General features: G+C 38.0%; 1 protein-coding gene across 5 annotated transcripts in view; it reads right to left on the minus strand.

Moving 5' to 3' along the window:
* Window positions 1-779: 779 nt before the first annotated feature.
* The window catches only part of LOC114465759 (tau-tubulin kinase 1-like), an 85492-nt gene continuing 67190 nt past the window's right edge, over window positions 780-19081 (minus strand). For 4 of the 5 annotated variants that reach the window (XM_028451015.1, XM_028451001.1, XM_028451007.1 and 1 more), the window contains 2 exons: window positions 5410-6776; window positions 4573-5341 (listed from right to left, as the gene is read on the minus strand). In XM_028451015.1, the coding sequence (XP_028306816.1) occupies window positions 4933-5341; window positions 5410-6776 (1776 nt within the window). In that variant the 3' untranslated portion in view covers window positions 4573-4932. Of the gene's footprint in view, window positions 806-4572; window positions 5342-5409; window positions 6777-19081 lie in introns of those variants that run through there. The other variant, XM_028450993.1, reaches the window with a different exon arrangement.

Below are 19081 nucleotides of genomic sequence, written 5' to 3' on the forward strand. Positions count from 1 at the left end.
CACACACACACGCTGCTGATAAATGTACATCTGTCAACACAGCAGCCATTGTCATCAATAACTTCAGGGTGAGTCTGTCTGGTCTAAATATCGTACGGTCAAACTAACATGAAAATAAACGTTTTGAAACGTCATCACCAAATAAAAAACAGTAAAAAAATATTTTTCCTCAAAAGAGAAAAGAGAAGTCCACAGGAGCTCACGCACACAGATATAGATATAGATATAGATGGTGCTCTAGCGCCCCCTCACACCCTGAGGTCAAAAGCTGAATAGGTTTCATTTCGGGGCCGTCCAGAAGTGAAATAATATTAAAATAAACATTTTGAAATGACCAGATTATTCCAAAATAACAGATACACACACTCGGGGTATTTGGAACCTGTTGACAAAGTTTCAGGTCCAACTCGCACCGTGTCGGGGAGATATTTGCTCCACACACACACACACACACACACACACACACACACACACACACACACACACACACACACACACAGACGTCCCTTGCTTTTATAGGTAGATAATTAAGATGTTCTAGTTATTGTGTTGCCATGGGTGTAGCAGGTAAACCTCCCGTCGGTGATACAACCTTTCTCCTTTGTTTGGAGATGTTCAGATGTTTAAATCCTCTGTGTGTAGGTCTCCCTGGAACAGAAGGACAGTGAAGCACGGAGGTGGCATCATCATGTCTTTTGGCTGACCTTCAGTCATAGAGGAGATAAAACCATCAGAGCCATCATATGGTCCACAAAGACTGAACATCTGACAGGAAGTGCTCATGGAGATTAGGGCGTGTCACTTCCTGTGTGAGAGAAGAATTAGCATGTGAGTAACTGGAAGTCCTGAAGACTCAGCAAAGCACAGGGAGAACATGCAAACTCACAGTGAACGGTTACACCAAGGCTCTGGTTGTGTTACAGAAGGATTTGTACTGTTTCAGTCTTTTGGCACTAATGTGACATCATTTAGACGCTCTGTGGAGGATCAGTTACTGAGCAGGTGATGTCTGCCTCCCTGTGTGCACCAAGAAATACACACATGTTGTGTGTCTGTTGGACCATCAGTGATTATTGACATTAAAAAATCAAAAGTCTTAAAAAAATGTGTTTAATGTATTACCAATAAACCAAATATGTGCACGTTTTTTATTAAAAACACATTAAAAGGACTTTAGAATGATTTTATACCTTAGATCATAAACTATAGAGAGTCTCCATTTTAATCAGGATGTGACACACGTTGGTTGATGGTCACGTTGTTTGTCTTTAAAGGGGACACATGATGCTAAATCCACTTTTTTAGCCCTTAAATGCATTTTGTTGTATATTTATAGTGTTTAGAAGTACAGAAAAAATCAAATTAGTCTCTTCAGGTGCTCCGTAGATATCTTTATATTCTGTTTTGCTCATATTTTTCAATCTGTTTAGATTTTTCTATTCTCTATTACATTTTTTGAACTATTACATCACAGTATTTGCAGCAGAACTGCCAAATTAAGACATCAACTCCAGGTCCAACACTTTGAGCAATCCACCATTTTTATTTCTGGCTTTTATTTTGTAGTCCAAGCTCCAGGATGCAGAAGTTACGAGAGGATAAGCCAAAATGTTGGGTTGTTGGATGTAGTAACCCACACGCTTCATTACACCGTCTCCCAGCATCAGAACCTTTTCAAAGTGTCTGGTTGAGTTTTATTTTTTATAGAAATGTACCACATCTGTGGATAAGGTCATTTTTGTGTGTGTGAAGCACTTCAATGATGACTGCTTCATCAACCTCCACCAGTATAAAGAAGGATTTACAGAAAGACTTTGTCTGATTGAGGGTTCAATTCCTTCTATCTTTGGAGACGATGAACAGAGCACTTCGGTAAGCTGTAAATAACGCTAAAAAGTGTGATGATAAGACGTCCCTGTCATTGTTTTGTTAGCATTAGCAGTTGCACCGTCTTCATATGTTAGCGCTGTGTGCTCGTTTTAGATCCTTGATGATATGGCCTACGTGATTTAATTTAAGTCTAAAGTTTTCATTAGTCATTTCATTTTGACGTTTTTGTCTCAGAAAAGACTGTATTAAAATGCATTTCGTGACGTTAGCTTGGCGCTAGCGTTAGCTCGGTGCTTGTGTTAGCTCACTTGTTAGGGTTCTGCAGGTTCATCATCTTCATTTTCATCTCGCTCCACTGGGTCAGACTCTGGCTGGAACATGTAAGGCTGGATGGACAAGTCTAACGTTGTTGACATTTTATAAATAACCTCTGAATATAAAGTTTATGCTCCGCTACATAGCCATATCTCTTCTATCAAACTACAAAAATGGCCGAACAGGGTGGAGTTGAACCGAGTGTCACCTGAAGAGGGGGCGGGGTATGGAGTGTCTCATTTGCATTTAAAGAGACAGCACCAAAACGAGTTGCTCTCAGAAGCACATCAGAAAATGGGCAGAAAAGGGGTGGAGCTATAATAATGAGGAATTCAGACCCAGGCATTGCAGTTCTGCTTTATATAGACCACAACTGTATGATTTATATGTAAAAATGAAGGATTTAAAACCATGATATGTTCCCTTTAAATAACTGGTGCATTGTGGGAGGTAGAGGCGTAACAGGAAGTGTAGTTTTTCAGCAGCCGTGTGTAGCCCCTCCCTCAGTGATAAAGGTTGTATGTTAGGAGATGATTAAATATCACTTTCTCACCAACTTTCCACTCAGCATCACAAGCTGTTGTTAGCAGCAGAAACGAGCCATGGCTGAGTAGTTAGGTGTCGGAAGTGTACAAATATGGTTAGAAACTGTGATGAAAGCTGCGTGAAAGGACATGTGTTCATGGATTGGATGAGGATCAGCACCTGAACCAACAGGTAAGTTCTCCTGATAGAGTTCATCATTTAGCCTCAAGGAAACAAGAGGGAACAATGTGGTGGGGGTGTGGTTAGTGCCATGACACCCCCATAGTATCCCCTGTAAACAGAAACGTAATAGTGATCTGAACACGTATGTTTACAAACTGTATTCAACCACTTTCTGTGAAGGAATTCTGTCCATTAGCCTAGCCCATTATTAGCTTAGCCCATTAGCTTAGGTCATTATTATCTTAGTCCATTAGCTTAGCCCATTAGCTTAAGTCATTATTATCTTAGCCCATTAGCTGAGTCCATTAACTTAGCCCATTAGCTGAACCCATTAGCTTAGCTCATTAGCTTAGCACATTAGCTTAGGTCATTATTATCTTAGCCCATTAGCTTAGGCTAATGGGCCTTCTAAAAACATCTTCTACCACCTAAAGAACATCTCCAGAGTGAAAGGTTTAATGACTCAGAAAGATCAGGAGAAACTGGTCCATGCTTTTATCTCCAGCAGACTGGACTATTGTAATGGTCTTCATCAAACATCTACAGCTGGTTCAGAACAAAGAGGTCAGAACACATTACACTGGCTCCCAGTCAGCCTCAGAGGAGACTGTAAAGTTGTGCTGCTGGTTATAAATGTGTGAATGGGTTTGGTCCAGAATACATCAGTGAGATGTTAGTCAGGTATGAACCCAGCAGGTCTCTGAGATCTATGGACACAGGTCAGATAGTGGAGCCCAGAGCTCACAGTAACCATGGTGATGCTGTGTTTAGTTGTTATGCTGCAAAGAAGTGGAACAAACTGCAGCAGAGCTGAAGTCAGCATCACATGTGAACATTTTTAAATCAAAGATAAAGGAACTTTTTTTCTCTACTGTGTATGATTGAGAGAGATTTATGGTCATGTTGATGATGTCGTGTTTGTTGATGATTTTCATTGATTTTACTGATGATTTTAAATGTTCTTATTGATTTTAAACAATTGAATGTTTTATCATGTAAAGCACATTGAGTTGCCTTGAGTATGAAATGCGCTATATAAATAAATTTGCCTTGCCTTGCCTAGGCCATTAGCTGAGTCCATCAACTTAGCCCATTAGCTTAGCCCATTAGCTGAACCCATTAGCTTAGCTCATTAGCTTAGCACCATAGCTTAGCCCATTAGCATAGCGCATTAGCTTAGCCCATTAACTTAGCCCATTAGCTGAACCCATTAGCTTAGCTCATTAGCTTAGCACCATAGCTCAGACCATTAGCTTAGCCTATTATTTTAGCCCATTAGCTTAGCGCACAGATCTCTTACATACCATCCAATGTAATGTGAACATTTTCAGTGTGTAACTCGTACCGATATTTTGGAGCCAACGTCTCGATAACTCTTAGTGTCGTTATTTGGCTCAGAAACGTGAAACAAATGTTTCTGTTGTCATAGCAACCATTATCTTTACACTCCACCAATTGTTTACTAATAATTTCTAATTGTTTGTAAATATACAAACATGTTTGCGTTAACTCTCAGACAATCTGACGGACAGAACAAAGACGAGACTCCTCCCACATCACATGACCAAGGCTTTACTTCACAGGTGGGCACCCTGAATCCTGAATCAGGACCTGAGCTGCTTCTCGTGGTCCATCCTGTTTTTCTCATGCGTAACAAACACATTGGAACAGAAAGAGTTGATTTGAGATAAAAATAAAGATGCTTCAATGGGACGTGACTATTATTTACAGCAGCTCAGACCGTAAACAGGAAGAGAAATAAAGCATGCCTGTTATGTCACAAAGAGGCGGAGCAATGCAACAGGAGACAGGAAGTCTACTAGTCACATGGTTTAGGCATTCAAACGATTACACTTTAGCTATTATTGTGGCTAGTAACAGGAAGGATGAACTCTGACCCCCCATCCTTCAGCATGCACTGTGAGCCCCCCCCACACAGAGACTGTTGGTAGGAGAGCAGATGGTTTAAAGGCTGGAGATAAAGTGCAAACATTCCATCTGTGAAGCCTGTAGGATAGCATGAGTTAGATGTTAGCTGTTAGCCATTAGCCTTTAAAGAGAAACGTCGCTCACTATCTACTATCTGGTTGCCGTGACCTTCTCCCGGGCTTTGGCGTCACCTCTAGTAGCACCAACGGGCTTTGTTCTGGTCCTGGCCGGCGCCGCCATGGCTAAAGTGGACGGAGTGGAGGCGTCCTGTGAGGCGCTGCGACGCATGTTGGTTGTAGTCCTGGGGGGCAGCATGGGGACCGTTGGAGCTCGCACTGACAGCGGTTGCCTGGACGGACACGTTCGCTGAGGAGAAGGACTGTCAGTTCTGCAGTGGGCGGAGCTAAGGCTACGTCGGGTTCCAAACAGGGCGCGCAGCGGCATACGAGGGCTGCCTCCACACGGGGCGGGGGACGGTGTAGAGGAAGATGTGGGCCTGGCCGTGGCAGCTTTGGTTCTCCGTTGGCTGCTCAGCATGCTCAGTCCCATCTTTGGATTCCTAGAGAAGAAAACAGTCAACAATGAGAAGAGAAACATTCAGAAAAGAAGAGCTGGAGTGGAGCTTACCCATTGGTCACAGCGGACGCAGCTTTGATGGGCGGAGTCTCTGGGACGGAGAGGGGAGAGGCTGCTGCAGGAGGAGCACTGCCTCCCCTCGGAGATCTCCTCACAGCTTTCACTGGTCGGGGGATCCTGCTCCTACTCTCCTTAGTGTCCTGGTCCGCCTCTCTGAGCCGGCAGCTCCTTCCAGATGTTTCTGAGGTATGGGTGTCCTCCTCTGAGCCCGTGGTGGACAAAGTTTCAGAAGCTCTGGGACGATCATCGTCGCCTGAGGACAGTGACGACGACGTTCCGGAGAGCATCCTGGACCTCATCCAGCGACCCTGCTGCTTGTGAACCAGCAGGCGGGCCAGGTCCAGCTGCCTCACCCTGTGATGGAGCCGGTCCCGAGCCGAGGTGGAGGAAAGCTTCTCAGAGGCAGACTCCTCCTCTGAGACCAGTACAGGGATGCGGCTCCGCCCCTTGGACCTATGAGCAGCTGAGGGCTGTGATCCAGCTGTGGAAAATGATTCCATTGGACCATGACCTTCATGGACCTGCTCCTCTGGAGGATGGGGGCAGGTGTCAGTATTTGGTTGTTTGGTAGCTGACTGATCTGACTCCGCCTCAAACAAAAACTCTTTAGTCTCTTTGTTGGATTCCAGCTCTGAAGCTGAGTCCTTCGCAGCAAAGACTTCTGGATCCGCGTCCTTCGAGGGGCGACCGTTGGAAGACATGACGTTAAGGTGGGATGTTTCTGCAATGTGGATGAAGGTGCGCTCTACCTTAGTGAAGGGAGGAGATGCAGGAGCAATGGGAGGAGAAGGTCTCAAGTCTGATCTGAGTGCCGGGGACAACCGACCCGGCTCTGAGGCCTCGGGCAGGTTCACCTCCACAGACAGGAAGTGTTCGTTACGAGACTTGAGAGCAGAGGGGGTGGCTAAGTCTGCCTCCAGCATGGGATCACCACCAGAGGGAGACTTGCGAGTGTCTCCAGGAGAAAACAGGACCAGGGTTTTGGAGGCGTCCTCCATATCAGGGTCTGCATCTGCAGCTGAGGCGTGCTCCTTCGTCACCTTCTGGTCCTCAGCCATCAGCGTGGATGGTGCCGCCTCCTGGCTGCGCTCTGTGCTCTTCTGACTGGCCTCGCTGTTGGACTCACTCTTTGTGACGTCATCGTCTCTCGGCCCCAGTTCTTCTGGGAGTTCTTGGTGTGGTGTGGCGAAGCTCCGGCGCTGAGGCAGCGTGCCTGTTAGCATGACGGTCAGGAAGTCGGCTCGCTTGGCTTGTAGCTGAGGAAGGATGTGGAAGTGCTCCTTCTCATCGCTCTGACCCTTGGTACGGTAGTCTGGAGACGGAGGGGAGGGGCTGGTTGGCTCAGGGTGCGACATCACCTGCAGAGAGACAATGTTTTAATTCAACACATACAGTAAGTAACACGTCCTCATAGAGAAGCTAGTTTAGATGTAATATATATCTATATATCAGACCAAACCAGGAGGTCAGAGCTGGGCTGACCCTGACTCTACCTTCAGCTGCTGCTTCTCTGTTTGTGCTCAAACCATGGGAGAACATGGATGATCACTTTATTGATCAGGAGTTGGAGTTGATGGTCAAAGGAGATCCAAACTAGTTTAAGTAAAGACAGGTTTTAATAAACATGATGAACACATGATGACGAAAGGGTGAGAATGAAATATTTGAAATGAAGGAGAAACAGGAAGTGAAGAAGTGCTTCCAAAAAACCCTTTAATGGTGTTTTTGAACACAAGCCTTTTCAGATTGTCTAGATTACATACATTATTATAAAAGGCACAAAAATGCATTGCAGTTAATCCTTAGATATCAGATTTTCAAGTGTTTCCTTTCATAGATATTGATCATATAAACCAAAGCTGCTCATTAACATGCACATCAGTGACTGTATATATATATATGTACACAGGAAGTATTTACACTTTAAAATACATGCTTTACATTGTACAAGCACTACTGTACAGTCAGTGAGTGATGGAAAAGAGGCGTGAGTGTGTGTGTGTTTGTAAACTAAACAATGGGAGCAACACACACACACACACACAAAGCACAATGTGAAGCAGTGAAACCCTTTGAGAGCAAACATAAGGCTGCTGTGAGTGAATATGACTGAGTCTATAGTGTGTGTGTGTGTGTGTGTCACCCTGTTACTACAGTAGAAAGGCCACGCCCACCACACACAGCTCATCTGACCTCTGCAAGACAAACTCAGTCCTTTTCTTCAGAACCAATCAGAACACATGAAGCAGTGATAGTGTGTAAAAAGGCTGATCAGTTCTTTATGATCAATCAATCCTTCTCAGCACCAGGACACACACATCCATCCTAATGACCTACAATCATATGTTACAGTGAAGCTCTTTAAACATCAAACCATCTCCATGGTAACCATCTCCTTGTGTTAAAGCTCAAAGTGCAGGAGATAATACCCAATCAGAGCCCTCAGCTCTACAAAGATCAATAAAAGAGTCGGCGTTTAAGGGCAGGTCAGCTGACTGAACCAGAGAACAAGCAGCTACATGGAACCACCTCAGAACCTCTGATCTAGAACCAGTGGAGAACACAAAGCTCTGAGGTCTTTAAAGTCAATTTATTAGAATCAGTGAGGTTAGCATTAGCATTAAAAATAACGTACTACTCATACTAAGTGTGACGTCTAAATGAGTATATGGTACGTTCACATTAGATAGTATGAATAGATTATGTGAAAAATACCAGGATGTACACGATATGGGACATGTTTTAACTATGGAGGTTCCAGATGCATCTTGGGAAACTTGGAAGTGTACTTCAGTGGGAACACTGATCATTCTAATCATACTATAGTCTATAGTAGACAGTATATACTATAGTATATAATAGACAGTATATACTATAGTCTATAGTAGACAGTATATACTATAGTCTATAATAGACAGTACATACTATAGTCTATAGTAGATAGTATATACTATAGTATATAATAGACAGTATATACTATAGTCTATAGTAGACAGTATATACTATAGTATATAATAGACAGTATATACTATAGTATATAATAGACAGTATATACTATAGTATATAATAGACAGTATATACTATAGTCTATAGTAGACAGTATATACTATAGTATATAATAGACAGTATATACTATAGTCTATAGTAGACAGTATATACTATAGTCTATAGTAGACAGTATATACTATAGTATATAGTAGACAGTATATACTAATGTATATAATACAGTATATACTATAGTATATAATAGACAGTATATACTAATGTATATAATACAGTATATACTATAGTATATAATAGACAGTATAAACTATAGTATAAAGTAAACATACTCATTGAGTGTGTATTACGTTAGAGGGACATTTACTACACAGACCATGTGACCTGATGAAGTTCTTCTGATACAGGAAGTGATTCTCAGAGACAATTAGTTCAGAACAAAGAAGATACAACACACCTGTCACACATCAGCCAATCAGACGGCAACGTTCACCAGCAGAACCTCTCCAGCATCAGTACACACTAGTACACACCAGTACACACTAGTACACACCAGTACACACTAGTACACACCAGTACACACTAGTACACACAAGTGCTTCCTGTTAGAGTTAACATTTCTTTCCCATGCTGATGAAAGCAGCTCTGCCTCTTTGATATTAAAGTGAAAAAGTGAAGATAACTGATATATAAAAGCTTAAGCTTTGAAACTGTTAGTCAGAGCGTTGGAACGGGTCTTGAACGGGTTTTGCATTTTTGCTTTGCCACCAGCCTTTGTTTTTCATTCTTTCAGGATGGAAGCTTCTTCTTTACTCCTTTTTATTTTATCTTATAATAAATCTTTTTTATAAAACCATCAATGCTCCGACTGGACTCCATCATTCAACCAGAGCAATAAATCATGTCTCCAAATGAGGTCAACCGCAATTTCTGCCGTAACACAAAGAAACTCAAAGACAAAGAGTCAGGTGTGTGTTGACATGGTTACACACTGACCACATGAGAAACATTCAAAGCTTTATTTGTGATGTGTTCACATGTTTAAACGAGTGTTCATTGTGTCACTGTGTGTTACTCTTCATGTTCCAAAGTGTGTCCAAAGGACTTCATCCACACGTCGTTCTCGTACAGATGTTTACGTAGTGATCATCAATCAGAGTCATGTGACGTATTGCTGTGGACGTGTGAGGATGACCTGCATTCCTCCATCATTGCTTCTTCATTACAGCAGAAATCAGAGATTAACAGTCAGAGCAGCTTCATATGGTCACATGGTCCATGGTTCTACTGCAGCTTATTGCACGGAAACTTCTTCTTCTTCTTCACTGACGCAGTGTGTGTGTGTGTGTGTGTCTATGTGTGTGTGTGTGTGTGTGTTCCTTACAGTCCTACAGTGAACACGTAGTGTTAAGTTGTGTAGTAGTAGTTAAGACACGCCTAAGAAACCAGTCCCTCCTCCATCTTTGATAGAAGGGGGCGGGGCCCATAGTGACTGATCTAATCTCAGCCAATAGAAATATTTTATTGTAATATCAGTGTTCAACCCATAGACGGCAGTCATTCAGACATTTAAATACTAAAAATATTACATTTAAATACTTTAAAGAGTGGGATGAGGATCAATAAAGTACATTATTGATCCCTGATATAATTGTGAAATGTGTCTTTAAAATTAGAAAGGAAGTATCTCTCCTCAGACATGGTAGAAGTTTATACAGCCTGGATCTATTCCTGTTAACATGAGCAGTGACGACTTCATCAACTTCTTTACTGATAAAATTATAACAATTAGAAACAAAGTGATCAGTCATTTATTAAACAAAGCAGATCCTGAAATATCCCCAACATGCAGCTTTGATCTGAACTGATCTCAATAGTTAGTTCTTCTAAACCAACAACCTGTCTTTAGATCCAATCCCAACTCCACTACTTCCACAACATCTACTGATGTCCACCACATCTTCATTCTCATCCACTCACATATGTCTAGCACCAGGTGTCTCCATCAGACAGACCTCCGAACACTATCATGTTTCAGGTTCTTGATGCTAGAGCTAACGATGCTAACAGTTCCTGATCTGTGGTTTTCTGATGTTCTACCAGATGTTCTCTACCTCTGGTTCCAATGAACATTTATTTCTTCACTGTAGCTGATGCTGTTCATGTGGAATCATTGATTTTTGATGAGATGACTATTGTTGTAATTTGCACAATATAGATAAAGTTGAATTTATACCTAATCATGTATGTATTCAGCAGAACAAAGTGGTTTTAGGTGCACTTTAAGTTGAAATGACATCATTGATAAAACAGCTGCTAACACAATCACAACCATGAGCTAACAACACTGTCCTTTTCCTGCTGAGTCATTCCTTCCCTGAAGTCTAAATGCAAATATTAAAAAAAAAAAAAACTAAAACTAAAATAACTCCCGTGTAGGTTTGAAAGCGTGCGCTGTGATTGGCTGTTGAGCATTTAGCTCCAGCAGGGGGCGTGGCTAAGCAACTTCTGCAAACATTATGAACACTGCAATGCTGAGAGCGATGAGGGTTAAAGGTGGAGTGTGTGACCAACTCTGTGCACACTGTGTGTGTGTGTGTGTGTGTGTGTGTGCGTCAGTGATGGTTAGCGTAGCGTTAGCTCCCTCCTGGTCCACTTTAGCATAGCGTTAGCTCAGCTGCTGTTCTTGTTCATTAGCTTAGCTAGCATGTGCTGCAGCTGCGTCCGTGACACGTTGAGCACTGAGTGTCTGCTGCGGGGGCTCCCAGGGGCGGGCAGCGTGCCAGCGTGCCGTCGCCTACCCGACAGGTGGGAGGGCGTGATATGGGCGGGGCTACTCTCAGCAGAGCGGCTCCTCTGGATGAAACTTCCTGCTCCGTGCGGATACTGCTCTGTTTCCAGCGTAGAAGAAGAGAAGACGTAGGACGCTAACCTCCTCAGCTGGTTGGGGCGGGGCTGCTGCTGTCGCTCATCCTCCACCTGCAACACACACACACACACATGGTTAGCACATGCACGCACATGCCTGGCACAAGTTACATCCCAACATCACATCAGACAAATGGCAGGAGAGAGCTGATTGGCTACTGTCCTAAAGGGGCGGAGCCTGGGGAGCTAACCAGAGTGTTAAAGAGAAACTTTCCTAAGACACTTAGATTTTAGCAGAGTGGGTTTCCCCTACAGAGAGAACACACAGGCACCAGCACAACATCTGACTAAACCTACACACACACACACTGCATTCAGGAGGAAACGTCACCATAGCGATGCAAACAGAGGAGGGAACAGAGAGAGATGATTGGTCAGTCACACAAACACACACACGATGAGGGGAAGGAGGACACGTGTGAGAACAGAAGCCAAAGGAAAAGAAGAAGAAGAATGGAGTGAGAGAACAGAAGTAAAGAACTAGTCCTAAACTGTGCTTACCCAGAAACATCCCTTTATTTCTTCTGGTGTGGTCCCCATGGCAACCGCTCTGTTCTCTGTCCTCAGGTGATCAAACGTGACATACTGAGTCATTTAAAGCCAGCAGTGGGAATGAGGAAGAGGAGGAGGAGGAAGAGGAGGAGTCTAACCATGGACGTTCTATCAGTACTATGAGAGACGCACTAGTGTCACATGATCACACCCTGAGTGATGACATCACACTGCAGGTCATTAGTTGGTGTCATCACACTCAGCCTGTAAAGCAACGTGAGCAAACAAAGCTGAAAGAATGAAGAAAGAAAGAATCACAGAAACAAATGGAAACGAGCTCCGACCAATCAGATCATTGGAAATAAAAACAAAAAAAAACATCCCATAATTCATCAGATTCAGTTTCATCAGCTCTGGAAGACTAAACACACGCTGAGGCAACACACACACACACTACACACACACACTACACACACGCACACACTACACACAACACACACACACTACACACACTACACACGCACACACACACACGCACACACTACACACACACACTATACACACACTACACACACACACGCACACACTACACACACACTATACACACACTACACACACACTACACACGCACACTGCACACTACACACACACTATACACACACATACATGCACACTACACACACACACATGCACACTACACACACACACATGCACACTACACACACACAAACACTACACACACACACTAGACACACTACACACTAGACACACACACTACACACACACACTAGACACACCACACACACACTACACACACACACACACACACACACTACACAGTACACACGCACACACACACACATGCACATTACACACTACATACACACTACACACACACACACACTACACACAATACACACACACTAGACACACACACCACACACACACACACACATTACACAGTACACACGCACACACACACATGCACATTACACACTACATACACACTACACACACACACACACTACACACTACACACAATACACACACACACCCATGTGAAGGCTGTAGTGTTATAAAGGGTTTATTTGTGGGTATAAAATAAAATAGTGTGTGTAATTTATCTCAGTTAATTCTATGAGACATGAACATAATAAATGTGTTTGTTATTTCTTTAATCATTTTTATATTTTTTTTCGTTTGGTGTATTTTTCTGTAATGGATGTTTTTTGGAGTCAGTTTGTGTATTTTTTGTATAAATATTGTTATTATTTCTATTATTGTATTTGTTTTATTTTACCCATTTAATATATTTTATTATAAATACTGTGTGTGTGTCTACCTCCATCTCCTCCGTGCGTTATTCTCTGGAAGTACCACGAAAAAAAAACATTTGCAACACCAAAGACGCAACTCTGTCTCTAAACGGATCTGTGTGCGTTCAGCGTGTACATCCTGGTGTAGTGCACGCACGCGCATCACCCTTGCACAGAACAAACAATAATCATAATAGAGACGTGTTGTGGATCCATCGCTCACTAAAACGTTACATTTCTCTGTCTGAAGAAGCAGAATGTTTGTGATTAGGTCGGCTAACGGCCGTCAGCACAGCCGCCGCCCACACTCATGGAGATGAAGGAGGAAGTGAAGTCCGTGATCTGAGATTTAAAGGAAGTTTGGAATCACGGGAATAATATTAAATAACCATGAAATATTAACTTAAATTAAATTACTACAAACCCTAATCATCATGCTTCGCTAAGGGGGCTAACATACATGCTTTTCACTATAGATGCTTCCACGCCATCCCGACACGAGGAGTTGAGGGATATTTTTCACCCCTAATGAACACATAACAGTTAATCACTGCTCTGCACAATGCATTACACAGGCGTATATTAGATATTAGTTCCTTTAGTGGTGAAGTCGTCTCTAAAAGTACAGTGCACTGTGTATTAAAGAAAGATTCCCCACCACATTTATTCCACAACACTGCTCATCATGCTAACACTAATCATGCTAATACTAACCATGCTAACACTAATCATGCTAACACTAACCATGTTAACACTAATAATACTAACACTAATCATGCTAACACTAATCATGCTAACACTAACCATGCTAACACTAATCATGCTAACACTAATCATGCTAACATTAATACTGCTAACACTAATCATGCTAACACTAATAATGCTAACACTGATAATGCTAACACTAATAATGCTGACACTAATCATGCTAACACTAATAATGCTAACACTAATCATGCTAACACTAATAATGCTAACACTAATCATGCCAACACTAATCATGCTAACATTAATACTGCTAACACTAACCATGCTAACACTAATCATGCTAACACTAACCATGCTAACACTAATTATGCAAACACTAATAATGCTAACACTAATCATGCTAACACTAATCATGCTGACACTAATCATGCTAACACTAATCATGCTAACACTAATAATGCTAACACTAATCATGCTAACACTAATAATTCTAACACTAATAATGTTAACACTAATCATGCTAACATTAATACTGCTAACACTAATCATGCTAACACTAATAATGCTAACACTGATAATGCTAACACTAATAATGCTAACACTAATCATGCTGACACTAATCATGCTAACACTAATCATGCTAACACTAATCATGCTAACACTAATAATGCTAACACTAATAATGCTAACACTAATAATGCTAACACTAATCATGCCAACACTAATCATGCTAACATTAATACTGCTAACACTAATCATGCTAACACTAATGCTAAAACTAATCATGCTAACACTAATCATGCTAACACTAATCATGCTAACACTAATCATGCCAACACTAATAATGCCAACACTAATCATGCTAACACTAATAATGCTAACACCAATAATGCTAACACTAATCATGCTAACACTAATCATGCTAACGCTGCTCCACTGGCTGATCAACACCATGAATGTCTTTAAACTCACAATGAAATCTAAAGAGACTCCATTAATGTTGTCATGTTTCCAATAATAAACACTGATTTATGAGGAAAGTGTTGAGTTATTAATCACAGGCTGATGATCGAACTACAGAACCATTCACACCTGATCATACTGATATTAGAGAGATTATTAATAACCAATAAATGACTGATATCTGAAAGAAGAAAACTGATATAAGGATATAAACATGAACACATTCTTATAATATATAAAATAATATTGAAAACAAAGAAGCAGAACTCTACTACATTTACATGAATTGCCCCTCATTAGTAACAGTCAACATAAGGACTGTAAACACACTGATCAACAACAAGGTTAATAACACTAAATATTTACATTAGTTGGAACCTTTTTAAATGTATTTGAATGAACACATGAACTTGTGACTTATTAATAAGTGTAGTAAATCTTGTGTAGTCTCTGATATTAATAGTTGTTAATAACCAAACCTAAGAAACCTCTAGGCAGAGATTTTACACTAAATATAATACAGACTGTGTTATATGGAGGGGTTCCATCATCTCCTCATGGAGTAAAAAGTATGTTCTGCTAAATAACCTGTTTCATCAAACCAAGTCGCTCCATGAACCACCAGTGGTCACTGGTACCACAGCCACACACACACCAATCAATGTGAGGCCAACGTCACAGGACACTTTGTTTTAAACATATTTACAAACAAAGAACCCAACCATCACTTTGATAGTAATAGACAAACATGAAAATAAACACATACACACATACACACGTTTGTCACCAACTCATCTGTAGATTCACCTGAATATGAAAGAAAACCAACTTCAAAGTCAACTTCTCCATAGATCAAAGTGTGGTGTCACTGAGCTGATCATAGATCTGTAACACACCCTGATCAGCTCCATTAAGCAAACAATCAATCAATGGCTCAGGCTGTTCTTCCACCACTGTTTAAGGGTCAAAGGTAACAACAAAGCCAGATGTAAAACATGCAGCGCAGCAGCCTTGAGGATTGTAAAACACGTTTTACTGAATAAGAAAAGGAGCAACAGAAAGATTTATTTATGAACTACAGACGCTCAGAGAATCTATATGATGTTCTATGATATACATCAGATATTATTAGTTATCTGATCAATGATCCTGATCATGATACCAGGATCATTCACACTTTAAAGCATTGGAACTAATTGATATCCTTTAATTAATAAACACACAGTATGTCACAATGCATGGACACACACACACACACACACACACACACCAGATCAGTTATTTAACAATGTTTAAAATGTCACCAATGAGTCACCATTTTTCAAACTGATCCAGAATCAATACATTGATCCAGATCCCCTGCAAACTAGAATGGAATCTTCCACAAACTAAGGTCTGTGTTTGGGTCAAATTCTGTCAAAATATTTGAAGAACTTGTGATGTAATCCTGCTAACAAACAAACTAATAAATAAACACTGTAAATGTAATAACTAAAACAATTAAGTCTAATAATCTATAACTACTAACTAATTAATCAATAATCTATAACTACTAACTAATTAATCAATAATCTATAACTACTAACTAATTAATCAATAATCTATAACTACTAACTAATTAATCAATAATCTATAACTACTAACTAATTAAGTCTAATAATCTATAACTACTAACTAATTAATCAATAATCTATAACTACTAACTAATTAATCAATAATCTATAACTACTAACTAATTAAGTCTAATAATCTATAACTACTAACTAATTAATCAATAATCTATAACTACTAACTAATTAATCAATAATCTATAACTACTAACTAATTAATCAATAATCTATAACTACTAACTAATTAATCAATAATCTTTAACTACTAACTAATTAATCAATAATCTATAACTACTAACTAATTAATCAATAATCTATAACTACTAACTAATTAATCAATAATCTATAACTACTAACTAATTAATCAATAATCTTTAACTACTAACTAATTAATCAATAATCTTTAACTACTAACTAATTAAGTCTAATAACCTATAACTACTAACTAATTAATCAATAATCTATAACTACTAACTAATTAATCAATAATCTTTAACTACTAACTAATTAATCAATAATCTTTAACTACTAACTAAGTAATCAATAATCTTTAACTACTAACTAATTAATCAATAATCTATAACTACTAACTAATTAATCAATAATCTATAACTACTAACTAATTAATCAATAATCTTTAACTACTAACTAATTAATCAATAATCTATAACTACTAACTAATTAATCAATAATCTATAACTACTAACTAATTAATCAATAATCTTTAACTACTAACTAATTAATCAATAATCTATAACTACTAACTAATTAATCAATAATCTATAACTACTAACTAATTAATCAATAATCTATACCTACTAACTAATTAATCAATAATCTATAACTACCAACTAATTAATCAATAATCTATAACTACCAACTAATTAATCAATAATCTTTAACTACTAACTAATTAATCAATAATCTTTAACTACTAACTAATTAATCAATAATCTATAACTACTAACTAATTAATCAATAATCTTTAACTACTAACTAATTAATCAATAATCTTTAACTACTAACTAATTAATCAATAATCTATAACTACTAACTAATTAATCAATAATCTATAACTACTAACTAATTAATCAATAATCTATAACTACTAACTAATTAATCAATAATCTATAACTACTAACTAATTAATCAATAATCTATAACTACTAACTAATTAATCAATAATCTTTAACTACTAACTAATTAATCAATAATCTTTAACTACTAACTAATTAATCAATAATCTTTAACTACTAACTAATTAATCAATAATCTTTAACTACTAACTAATTAATCAATAATCTTTAACTACTAACTAATTAATCAATAATCTTTAACTACTAACTAATTAATCAATAATCTTTAACTACTAACTAATTAATCAATAATCTATAACTACTAACTAATTAATCAATAATCTATAACTACTAACTAATTAATCAATAATCTATAACTACTAACTAATTAATCAATAATCTATAACTACTAACTAATTAATCAATAATCTTTAACTACTAACTAATTAATCAATAATCTATACTACTACTAATTAATCAATATCTTAACTACTAACTAATTAATCAATAATCTTTAACTACTAACTAATTAATCAATAATCTTAACTACTAACTAATTAATCAATAATCTATAACTACTACTAATTATCAATAATAACTACTAACTAATTAATCAATAATCTTAACTACTAACTAATTAATCAATAATCTATAACTACTAACAAATTAATCAATAATCTATAACTACTAACTAATAATCAATAATCTATAACTACTAACTAATTAATCAATAATCTATAACTACTAACTAATTAATCAATAATCTATAACTACTAACTAATTAATCAATAATCTATAACTACTAACTAATTAACCAATAATCTATAACTACTAACTAATTAATCAATAATCTATAACTACTAACTAATTAATCAATAATCTATAACTACTAACTAATTAATCAATAATCTATAACTACTAACTAATTAATCAATAATCTATAACTACTAACTAATTAACCAATAATCTATAACTACTAACTAATTAAGTCTAATAATCTATAACTACTAACTATGAATCAATAATCTATAACTACTAACTAATTAATCAATAATCTATAACTACTAACTAATTAATCAATAATCTATAACTACTAACTAATTAACCAATAATCTATAACTACTAACTAATTAATCAATAATCTATAACTACTAACTAATTAATCAATAATCTATAACTACTAACTAATTAATCAATAATCTATAACTACTAACTAATTAATCAATAATCTATAACTACTAACTAATTAATCAATAATCTATAACTACTAACTAATTAATCAATAATCTATAACTACTAACTATTAATCAATAATCTATAACTACTAACTAATTAATCAATATCTATAACTACTAACTAATTAATCAATAATCTATAACTACTAACTAATTAATCAATAATCTATAACTACTAACTAATTAATCAATAATCTATAACTACTAACTAATTAATCAATAACTATACTACTACTATGAATCAATAATCGATAACTACTAACTAATTAACCAATAATCTATAACTACTAACTAATTAACCAATATCTATAACTACTAACTAATTAATCAATAAT

The sequence above is a fragment of the Gouania willdenowi genome, chromosome 1 (genome assembly GCF_900634775.1).
Source record: "Gouania willdenowi chromosome 1, fGouWil2.1, whole genome shotgun sequence".
Taxonomy (NCBI): domain Eukaryota; kingdom Metazoa; phylum Chordata; class Actinopteri; order Blenniiformes; family Gobiesocidae; genus Gouania; species Gouania willdenowi.